Genomic DNA, 11,442 nt, shown 5'->3' with positions numbered 1-11,442 from the left:
GTCTGGACCGCAGTGTTCGACTACGAGGCGGCGGGCGACGAGGAGTTGACCCTGCGGAGGGGCGACCGCGTGCAGGTGCTTTCCCAGGACTGTGCCGTGTCTGGCGACGAGGGCTGGTGGACCGGGCGGGCCTCCAGCTGCCGCAGGAGATCCCCTTCCACGAGCTGCAGCTGGAGGAGATCATCGGCGTGGGGGGCTTCGGCAAAGTCTACCGGGCCCTGTGGCAAGGCGAGGAGGTGGCCGTCAAGGCCGCCCGCCTGGACCCTGAGCGGGACCCGGCTGTGACAGCAGAGCAGGTGCGCCAGGAGGCCCGGCTCTTCGGAGCGTTGCGGCACCCCAATATCATTGCCCTTCGGGGCGCCTGCCTCAGCCCCCCACACCTCTGCCTGGTCATGGAATATGCCAGAGGGGGCGCACTGAGCAGGGTGCTGGCCGGTCGCCGGGTGCCCCCTCACGTACTCGTCAACTGGGCCGTGCAGGTGGCCCGGGGCATGAACTACCTTCACAACGATGCCCCCGTGCCCATCATCCACCGGGACCTCAAGTCCATCAACAGTAAGTGTCTTGTCTCCTCCCACTCCCGCCTGGCAGCTGGGCAACTGGGGATGGGGCAACCAGAAGATCACATGGGTGTGGAAGAGGCCTCAGCCTACCCCCGGGGCTTGTGAGATAGGTGTTGCCCACAATGGGGAGGCTGGGGAGACCGCCCTTTCCTGCCTCTCCTTTTTGGCCTCCTTGGCTCTATAAAATCACTGGAGTGCCAAATCCAAACCAAATCACTGCCGTTGAGCCCATGCCAACTCATGCGGATCCTACGGACAGTGTAGAACTGCCCCTGTGAGTTTCCAAGACTGTAACTCTTTACAGGAGCAGAAAGCCTCTTCTTCCTCCCTGGAAGCAGCTGGTGGTTTCCAACCGCTAACTCAGTAAATCCTTGTTGGAGAATCCCATGCCAGTCCTCCATGTGCTCACCATCCCACCCATGAAGCCAGTGCCCCGACCAGGACAAGCAGAGGCTAGTCCTCCTGGACACTGCCCTGTGCACTGAAGGTGGTTTGGCTGCATCCTAGGCCTCGGCCCCACTGGCTGCCATTCGCATCCTTCCGGCCCCCAGCCATGTCTGTGCCAGACTTCCAAGTGCAGGGTACAGTCAACTCAGTTGAGAACCACTTCCTGCAGTCCTCAGAGTCTCTGTGCCAATTGGAGGTGAGGGAGGGGGGCATGGGTTGTGGGAGGGGCACTGGGCGGAGCCCACTAGGCTGCCCGCCTTGTGGCCAGCTCTCCAGAGATGACTGGTGGGTTGACTGAAGAAACAATTGAATGAATCCAAGAGACCAAATGGAAGAGAAGCGTCCCCTGAGCCCAGCTCTGGATCCAGGTGCTGCTCGGTCAGTCAGCCAATGGCAGTCATTGAGGCCTGGTGGCTCAAGGGGTTAAGCTCTTGATGGCTCACCATGAGGTTGGCCGTGAGAAGCCACCAGCCCATGTGCCCTGGTGTTCCCGTAAACAGCGCAGCCCTGGAAACCCTATGACGGGGCCATTCTTGGTCCTACTTGGGTCCCCATGAGTCAGCGTGGAGGCGATGGCAGTGAGCTCGGACATTTCAGGGTTTTCTGTTTTTATTTTCGGTGAATCAGGAGCCTCTTGGAGACCAGGACAGCCACAGTCTCTGCCCTGACAAACCGCATCAACCAGAAACACCCTTCGTTCGCTTGTATGTCCAGAGTGCCTGCTATGCCGGAGCGCTCTTGGCATAGTGGTTACGAGTTGGGCTGCTAACCACAAGGTCAGCAGTTCGAAACCACCAGCCGCTCCTCGGGAGAAAGATGAGGCTTCCGACTTCCCTCAGAGAGGATTGCTAGGTCTTTTCTCCCGCGAAACTGGTGCTTTGGAACCAGTCCTCTTTCAGTTGCTGGCTGACTGCTTAACCACTGCACCCAGGTTGTAAAAACCCCTTGACATCGAGCCAGTACCGACTCACAGTAACCCTACAGGCCAGGATAGAACTTCCCCCGCTCCAAGAGTTTCCAAGGTTGGAATCTTTGGGGAAGCAGACTGCCTCATCTTTTTCCCACAGAGCAGCTGGTGGACTCGAACTGCCAACCTTTCACTTAGAGTGCTCAGCCATGGCCCCAGCAAGCTTTAATGCCCCCTAAATGCCAGGTGGATGGAGGCAGGCCCCACACCCCCACCCAACCTGCCCCTTTTGAAGGCTGGGACACCTTTCTCACCCCTGTTGATTCACAGCCAACTGGTGGGGTCCAGCAACGCCCCTGCAACAGGGGCTGGTGAGTAATGGGACGAAACAGAACACGCAGCTCTCCACAGTCACTATCGCCCACGGAGCCACTGGCTGATGCCTCTCAGGCATTGACTGAGGCTTCCGGCAAGTCTTAGACACCGGGGTGACAGACATACAGACAAGGCATGATCCTCATGATGTCGCTTTGCCTCCTGGGCCCAGCAGGCCATCTTGGGGTGGTGCCAGAAACCCAAGCCGCCTGTGAGATCCACGGCCTGTGCTCGGCCACTCCCACCTCACTTGTCTGCTAAGACCATGGTCAGCCCAACGTCGAAGCCTGGGGAAGCCCACTCTGCCCTTTGGCACGAGGCTCTGCAGTCACGTGGCAGAGATGGGAGGGAGGGCCCTAGAAAGAGGAAGGAATTGGGGCCGAACCTCTGTTCTGGGTGAGGGGGGTGAGGGCTGTGATGAAGACGCAGGTTAAGCGCAGCCCTCCGCACAGTTTGTACTTCCTACCAAGGCCCTGACCAGAGACCCTGCTGGAGCCCTGAGTGCAGGGGACCCCGGGCAGGAAGGTGCTGAGGCAGAACAGGGAGAGGGCGAGTGGGACGTGCGGGGCCACAGGTGACCCCCCCTGCGCTCCCTGCACAGTCCTCATCCTGGAGGCCCTCGCGGACCACAGCCTCACAGACACGGTGCTCAAGATCACGGACTTCGGCCTTGCCCGCGAGTGGCACAAGACCACCAAGATGAGCGCCGCGGGCACCTACGCCTGGATGGCCCCCGAGGTTATCCGTCTCTCCCTCTTCTCCAAGAGCAGCGACGTCTGGAGGTGCTGAAGGGTGGGGGCCGGGCAGTCTGTGGGGTGGGGCCGGGGCGGGCGGGGTCTCCCACCCAAGCCCAGGGTCTGGCTGGCTGCCCCATCAGGCCAGCATGCTACGGTGACCAAAGGAAAAGAGCCATCCCCGAAAGAGAGAGAGAGAGAGAGAGAGAGAGGTTGGCCGCATTCAAGGCCCCGCAGAAACCACCCAGGACGCTGCCCCTGTTTGTCAAACCGGAAAACTGGAACCTTTAGAGGCAGCCGTGCATTGGCTTATTCACCCACCCACCCACCTGTGCGGGCACAACAGTGAGCAAATGCAGATACTCTCCCTGCCCTCGAGGCTGGCAAGTGCACACATCCACAAGGCAAGGCAAAAGACTGCCCTCTCCCACCCCCCCTTTTAATCAAAATTTTGAAAGACAGAAGGCAAGACCTGGGAAAGTAGTGGAGGAAGGAGGAGGAGGTTGGAGAGGCCTGGCGGCTACTCTGGGAAGGAGGCGCACACCACCATTTCCCTCTGGCCTGTATGACCTGGACTCCCAAGGTCACTGCACAGTCCAAAATGGCTGCCGGAGGGCCAGCCTCTGTGATCATATCCAACCAGCTGGTTCCGACTGGTCCGAAGGAGGAGAAGGTACTCCTTACAGGACACTTCCTAGAAGTTAGTTGAACCCTAACTCCTCTTCTTCCTCCTCCTCCTCTTCCATTCCATCAGCCAGCCAGTACTCGAATGGCCACAGGCCAGGGAGGAGGGACAACTCCTTCCAGCAGTGTAAATTCACCAGTGCTCTTCCGGGCCAAGGCAGGAGCTGCATCTCTAGTTCACTGCCATGCCTCCAGGGCTTGGCACACAGTAGGGTGTGTGGCTATGGAATGAATGAATGGGTAGGACGTTGCAGGGTCAAGAACCTGCAGATGGCTGGCACCAAACAAAGTGGTTGGAGGGAGCCAGCAGGACGCCGTGCCCTGGGGCCGGCTGTAACACAGCACTGCAGTCAGGACTGCGCCCTTCACGGCCTCTCCTGGACGTCGGGCAGCCCCAGAGTCCAGTCGTGGCTCCAGCCCTCGCTCGCCGTGTGACCTCGGGTACTCAGCTGACCCTCTCTGAGCCGACACCTGCTCACCCCACACAGCGGGCCGTAGAGTACCTCCTGCCTCCCAGGCTCTTGTGAGGCTTCCCCAGGGTGCCCAGAAGGGGCCTGTCCTGGAGTCAGTGCCTGGTAGGTCTTAGAGGGCAGTAAGCTGCCAGGGCCACAGGGTTGAGGAGCAGGGGCCCCTGGCCCAGCTTTGGCGCTTGTGGAATGAAGGAGGCCTCCCTGTTGGAGTGGGCTCTTGAATTGAGTCTTGAAGAGCAAATAGGTGCCCAAAGGGGTGAGTGTTGTAGATGAAGTCCACAGCCTGCAAAGCCAAGTAGGGAGGAAGTCCAGGGCTCAGCCAGGAGTGTAGGGTGGAGTAGGGACCAGCCCAGGGACTGAGAAGGTAGCATTGCCCGGTGGGCATGGCACAGGAATGAAAGTTTTCGGGCAAGGGGTGAGAGAAGAGAGCCTGCTACGCCCCACCTTGTGAACTGCTGAAGGTTAAGTCAGGGTCTTATGGTCTCTTCCACCAAGGGCGGGCTTTGTCTGGGGTGGGGGCAAGGCTGGGGGAGGTGGACCATCCCCCTCCCTGTCTCCATTTGCAGCTTCGGGGTGCTGCTCTGGGAGCTGCTGACAGGGGAGGTCCCTTACCATGAAATCGATGCCTTGGCTGTGGCGTATGGCGTGGCTATGAACAAGCTGACGCTGCCCATCCCCTCCACGTGCCCCGAGCCCTTTGCCCGCCTGCTGGAGGGTAAGCCAGGGCCCCATGGTGAGGGTGGGCCCAGCTGGGGGTAGCAGGGGTCCTCCAGCGCAGACCTCTTACCTTCACGCCGAGCTCTACCAGTGACCCCAGAGTGGAGAGAAAGGGTGCTGGAAGCCATAAAGAATGCCTCTCACCCCTGCACCCCCCACTCACAACCAGCTCTTGTTTTGGCCCACAGCTCTTGAGAACACAGCAAGGGCCAATGGCCCTGGGGTCCCCACAGCCTCTGATTCTCCCCCCCCCCAGCCCCTCCAGGGGAGTAGTTTGAAGTCTGCTGTCTCCCCTGAGGAGGCCGGTTCCCAGCCCGGCCTCTGGCAACTCCAGCCCCTCCCACTGCCCTCCCTCCCTCTTCACCTCCACCCCAGAATGCTGGGACTCCGACCCCCACGGGCGGCCGGACTTCGGCAGCATCCTGAAGCAGCTTGAAGTCATTGAGCAGTCAGCCCTATTCCAGATGCCCCTGGAGTCCTTCCACTCGCTGCAGGAAGACTGGAAGCTGGAGGTCCAGCACATGTTCGACGACCTCCGAACCAAAGAGAAGGTGGGGGCCCAGGCAGGCTGGGGGTGGGGGTGGGGTGGGGAAGCAAGAGCCCCGGCTCTGGTGCGTCAGAGCCCCTCCCCCAAGCTCCAGCCTGGCACCCCACACAGGGCCCACCCCGTGTGGAGAGACAGCTTCCTAAGGGACCCCGAGGCGAACTGTGACGGCAGAAATGAGGGAGGGAAGGGAGGGTTGCCACGTTCGATGCTGGTTGAGGTTGGACGCAGCGGTATGGGTGGGCTCTCCCTTCTCTCTCCACTCCTAGGTAAGGTTTTCCTACACGAAGAAGTTTAAACCTTAAAAATCAAGGGGGAGGCTGGTGGACAGAAAAGGGACTCCCCTCTTCAGAGTAGCACGGGGCCTTGGCCCAGACACCCCATTTGGCTAGCCAAGTGTGGGCCGGCTGGACTCTGGCCCCACAGCAGGCCGCCCTCGTGCCAAGCACCGCATGGTGCCCGTTTCCAGGGGCCCCGGTCACTCCGCCCTCCCCGCCCCCACACCCACCCCGGGCCCTTTCCCATGTGCCCATGGGGGGCATCTCCGCAGGCGCTCCGGAGCCGAGAGGAGGAGCTGCTGCGGGCGGCGCAGGAGCAGCGCTTCCAGGAGGAGCAGCTGCGGCGGCGGGAGCAGGAGCTGGCCGAGCGCGAGATGGACATCGTGGAGCGGGAGCTGCACCTGCTCATGTGCCAGCTCAGCCAGGAGAAGCCGCGCGTGCGCAAGCGCAAGGGCCACTTCAAGCGCAGCCGCCTGCTCAAGCTGCGCGAAGGCAGCAGCCGAATCAGCCTGCCCTCCGGTACGGCCGCTCCGGCCCCTCTCTCTCCCTTGCCTGGCTTTGGCGGGGAGGGGTTGGTGGTGGTGGCGGTGACTTTCGCGCTCATTCCGATTCAGAAATGACCACCGAAACGTACAACATGGTAAATTATTAGGGTCACACCCCCCATGAAGACGGAGGACGGCTACAGCAGATGCCCCCCCCCCCATGCCCCTTCTCAAACACCCCTCCCCTGTTTTTCAGTCCCCAATGTCCCCTTTGAAGGTAGTTTGCTCTCTGGCATCTCTCTGTAGTTTTCTCACCCAATTTTTAAAATTTCCTTTAATCTTTCCGTTCGCTGGCCTTTCCAAACCCTGACTGGTGGCACAGAGGGGGAGTGGGTCCTGTGTTGGGCAGCATTTCGGACCCACCAGCCACTCCCCAGGGAGAAAGAGGAGGCTTTCTACTCCTGTAAAGAGTGACAGTCTTGGAAACCCTGGGAGGGGGGGGTCCGCTAGGACTCGGCATCGACAGGGTGGCAGTGAGTGAGCCTGGCCCCATCGTGGGCTGGGCATTGGGCTGCTAGCCGCAAAGCCAGCAGTTCAAACCCACCAGGCGCCCTCTGGGAGAAAGAAGAGGCTGTCTTCGCCCTTGCAGGTTGGAAGCACCCTCTAAGGATCCGCTGCAGTGACAGTCATGCATTGAGGAAACGCTTTGCTGGCCCAGGTGCAAGCCGGTGTAGCTGCTCCAGGCTTAGTTAGTGCGGCTATCTCACCGAGTGGGGGGGCGGGGGTCCTAAGGAGTGGAAGCTTACTCTCTCACAGTTTAGAGCAGTGGTTCTCAACCTTCCTCATGCCGCGACCCTTGAATACAGTTCTTCATGTAGTGGTGACCCCCAAACCATCAAGTTATTTTCGTTGCTACTTCGTCACTGTCGTTTTGCTTCTGTTGTGAATCAGAGGACACTGGTGACAAGGTCCTTCGACCCCCCCCAAAGGGCTCAAGACCCACAGGTTGAGAACTGCTGGTTTAGAGAGGGGGAGGCGAGGCTTTCTCTTAGGAGCTTCTGTTTCTTGGGGGTCTCAGGTGGAGTGGTGCATTTGGTCCCCTGTCTGTGCTCACTTGTGCCTGCCTCCTTATGTCACAGAGAAGCCAGTCCCAAATTTTATAACCATGTAGGGGCTACCGTGGATCTCACATATTTGGGGGCAGGGGGCTCCTCAGCTCGCCCAGGTCCCCCCACCGTCAGGCGTAATAGGTTAGACCCCGGGGCCCTGAATGACATTCTGACCCATGGCCAACCGTATGTGTCCTCGTAGGACTGCGAGTGCTCAGCCAGGCCGGGCTCTGACCTTTGTGTCCCAGTAGAACTGGGTGTGCTCAGCCTTGCCCGCCTATGACCTCTGGGCACCAGATTGCCAGGACTTGTCCTCCAAAGTGCCTCTAGGTGGATTCAAACCAACAACCTTCTGGTTAATCATGTTAACTGTCTGCACCACCTGGGGAATCTGATATTAGAATAGCCAAACCCACTGCCATCCTGTCAATTCTGACTCAGAGCAACCTTATAGGACAGGGTAGAACTGCCCTGTGGGTTTCCAAACCTGTAGCATTTTATGGGAGTAGCAAACCTCCACTTTCTCCCATGGAGCAGCTGGTGGTTTCAAACTCCTGACCACAGGGTTGACAGCTCAATGCATAACCCACTAGGCCACCTGTGAACGTGTTGATGCTCTTGATACAAGTGATGTGTGGATTATTGTAAGAGCCCCCAATAAATGATTTATTAAAATTAAACATTTTTTATAAGAAAAATGACCTAACAAGAAAAAAGAAAGTGCTGATGCTCAGCCCCTCCTGGTCTTATCAAAGCAGCTTTTTGGACTTGGAGCAGCTTAATCAACCAGAGTCCATTGTCAAGTCCAGTTGGAATGCATAGCAGCCCCCGAGGGCAGGGGAGAGCTGCTCCCTAAGGGTCTGAGGCTGGCCACCTCTGTGGGGGCAGATAGCCTCATATCTGTTCCCTGGGGCAGCTGGTAGGTTTAACCACTGACTTGCAGCCCAAGGTTTAAGCCACCATGCACCCCCAGGGCTCCTTGGCTCAACCTAACAGCCAGACTTAATTCCGTTCAGGCTCTTCGGGTTTTTCTGGAAAGGCTGTGTCCTGGGTGTGTGTGTGTTCCTCTTCAGTGACCCCAGATGTGGGCTGCTCTCTGCGATGCTATAAGCCATCGATGTTTGGTGTCTGCAGCTGCGCTGCTGTGGTTGTGCCAGGAACCACATTTTTAAAATGATGAAGAAACGGAGGAAGTTCATTCTGGGGAGATCTTTTATTTACCCCAGTGTACCCCAAATATGATCTGTTCACAAGCACTCCAACGCCAAGAAAATTCACTGCTGCAACCTTTCACCGTTTGTTTTTTTTCCCCCAAATGAAATCCCTGAACTCCATTGCTTATTGACAGTCTGTCTCCACCCAGTGTCAGACATCCCTGAGCTGAATTCTGATTGGTAACTTGGTAGAAAGAGGAGCGCTAGGGGTCAGGTTGATCCAAGCTGGTCCAGAGACATCGAAATGCCTTCAGTAGCTGTTGGTGTTCCCTCTAAATGTAAATTAGCTTTGCAATTCAATAAAACGGAAAGTCTAGCCTTTGGTTGGTAGGGGGGCACACCAGCCGGACTCTGGGGCTCAGTGGCCATGGGCCCTTGGGCTCTTACGGGACCCTCAGGCCTAGCTCCTTGGGCCCTCAGGTGCGGCTTCTCTGACTTGCACGTCACTTGGGCTCCCAGGGCACATGGGACCACTCACCCCAGGGTTGCTGGTTCAGGTGGGTCCTGGGGCTTGACATTTCCAATGGGTATTTGGTGTGGGGTACCGATGCTGAGGGGGGTTTGCACATTGTGACTTGTGTCTGAGTGCCACTCTGCCTCCTGGGCTGGGTTGACAAAGGCCTCCTCTCTGTTCCATAGGCTTTGAGCATAAGATCACCGTGCAGGCCTCCCCGACTCTGGAGAAGCGAAAAGGATCCAATGGGGCCAGCCCCCCGGCCAGCCCCAGCATCATCCCCCGGCTAAGGGCCATTCGCTGTAAGTGCCACCCCCCCAGCCCCAGCCCCTGGCAGAGGGCCATTCTCTGTCCCCATCCCCATCCCCCCAGCCACGCGGCTTCTCTGAGCCCAGGCCTCTCAGAGGGCTGCGTTAGGATGGGAACTCGAGGTCACACATGTCATCCCTGCCTTCTCGTGTCTCGTGGGGGCCTGGAAGTGGGGTGGCTAGTAAACAAGCAGAGCTAGAAAGCCAGGGCAGGCAGGGCCATATAGGCCTCTCCCCAGAGGGGAGTCTTGAGCGGTCCCTGCTTGGTCAGGAGCGAGTTCGCAGAGGGAACAGCACAGGCAGGGGCATTGAGGTAGAAACAGGCCCATCGCCAGGAAGGGCAGTGACTTGGCTGGAGCAGAGTGGGGGTGGTGGTGGCAGGGGGGGGTCCTGGACTTGAGCTCAGAGGGACGGGATCTCAGCAGGCCTTGTGAGCAGAGGTGAGGGTTGGGGGAAGAGGGGTTTGGGTTTCCTGAGGGCCCTGAGCGAGGAAGTGAAGCCTGCTGATGTCCCTTTCCCTCTGGCTGCCCGGCAGCGTGCAGAGGGGAAGAGGGACCAGTGGGTTGATGGCCCCACCAGAGAGGGGGTCTCCGAGGGAGAGAACGGCTGTGGGAGTGAGTGCCCTAGCAGAGGGGAGGCTCCTAGGGGTTGGTGATGGGCTGAAGGAAGCCAGGATGGCTCCCATCACTCACCCCTGGCCTGAACCGCCCCTGCCCGCACATCTCAGCCTGGCCAGCTGGGGAGGGGTGCAGCCTAGGGGGGAGGGAGCCCCAGGTCAAGGGAACAGCCTGCGCAAAAGCTTGAAGGTGGGAAGGCACCTGCCTGGGAATAGCCTGCAGTAAGTGCCTTAACCTGGGCTGTGTCTCACCAAGCACTGCTGCAGGGCCCCTCCCCTCCACGCCCCGGGCTCTGCTGGCCCCTCCCCTCCACGCCCCGGGCTCTGCTGGCCCCTCCCCCCCATGCTCCGGGCTCTGTTCTGGCCTCACATGAAGAGACTGCCCCCTCACTTCCAAGATGACCTCCAGTATGAGCCTTCCCTGAAGCCCCTGACCCCTCACCTGACCAGTCTAACACCCTGCATCATTCACGCCCCTCTCCTGTTCAATGAACTCTTACTGCCTGCTCCAACCAGCCCCCACCCCGCCAGTGGCCCTCCCGTCGGAGGAGAGGCACTGTCTCAGGGTTTGAGGCTCTGGTAGGGGCAGGCAGCGCCCTGTAGGTTTGAGCCTCGCCTAACCCCTGGTGTCACCAGGGCCCTGAGGGTGTCTCTCTGAGCGGGACACCCTCAGGGCAGGGGCTTTTGTCTGTCTTGGTCCCTGCGTCCCCTGCTCACCTATTAGCCTGCTTAGTGGGGAGGGGGCAGGGAAGGAGAAGCCAGCAGAGTGGTCATCCAGGCCAACCCCGGTGGCTCCCACAGTGACAGTGGCCGTTTGGGAATAAGTGAAGGGTGGTAGGTTAGGCTGAGTGTGGTGTGTCTGTGAATGTGTGTGTGTGGTAGGGCAGCTGCTGGGGCTGTGGGGGGGGCTTTACTGGAGGGGAGGGGGCGGGGCTGCTGGCAGGGAGGGGCATGGTGGGAGCTAAAAAGGAGCCAGGTTGGGGAGGGTGGGCGCCCTCCAAGAAAGTGACATCTGGGGGCCAAGTGTGTGTGTGTGGGGTGCTCTCCAAGACCCAGTAACCACGTGGCCTTTTTTCCTGGCCCAGTGACTCCCGTGGACCGGGGCGGCGGGACCTGGGGCCGCAGTGGGCCCCCAAAGACGGAAGAGCTGGTTGGAAGCAAGAAGAAGGGCCGGACCTGGGGGCCCAGCTCGACGCTGCAGAAGGAACGGGGCGGCGGAGAGGAGAGGTAAGGCAGCAGCTGGGGGGGTGCCCTCCTCCCGCCCCCCCACAACTGATGCCTCACCCCCCGTGCCCGGGCGCCCCTGCAGGCTGAAGACGTTGGGGGAAGGCAGCAAACAGTGGTCGTCCAGCGCCCCCAACCTGGGCAAGTCCCCCAAACACACACCCATCGCCCCCGGCTTTGCCAGCCTCAACGAGATGGGTAAGGGGTGTGAGAGCCTGTTGGTGGGGGGTGGGGAATGGCATGCCCTAGGGCTGGTGGGGTCAGGATTTCACAGGAAGAGGATTGGGGGCTGCAGGGGGCGGGGAGAGGTTTC

At 59.7% G+C, this 11,442-nt stretch overlaps 1 protein-coding gene across 1 annotated transcript in view; it reads left to right on the top strand.

Annotated features, from left to right (window-relative positions):
* The window catches only part of MAP3K10 (mitogen-activated protein kinase kinase kinase 10), a 72,272-nt gene that overhangs the window by 58,236 nt on the left and 2,594 nt on the right, over positions 1–11,442 (top strand). The window contains 9 exon segments of the mRNA XM_004710495.3: positions 5–124; positions 127–555; positions 2,894–3,074; positions 4,747–4,895; positions 5,273–5,448; positions 5,992–6,238; positions 9,167–9,283; positions 10,991–11,132; positions 11,215–11,327. Of these exon segments, the coding sequence (XP_004710552.2) occupies positions 5–124; positions 127–555; positions 2,894–3,074; positions 4,747–4,895; positions 5,273–5,448; positions 5,992–6,238; positions 9,167–9,283; positions 10,991–11,132; positions 11,215–11,327 (1,674 nt within the window).

This window comes from Echinops telfairi, unplaced genomic scaffold (assembly GCF_000313985.2).
Source record: "Echinops telfairi isolate 266 unplaced genomic scaffold, ASM31398v2 ScPeMD7_655;HRSCAF=1070, whole genome shotgun sequence".
In the NCBI taxonomy this organism is placed as follows: Eukaryota; Metazoa; Chordata; class Mammalia; order Afrosoricida; family Tenrecidae; genus Echinops; species Echinops telfairi.
The sequence above is the reverse complement of the archived record's forward strand: the minus strand, read 5'-3'. Positions and strand labels throughout refer to the sequence as shown.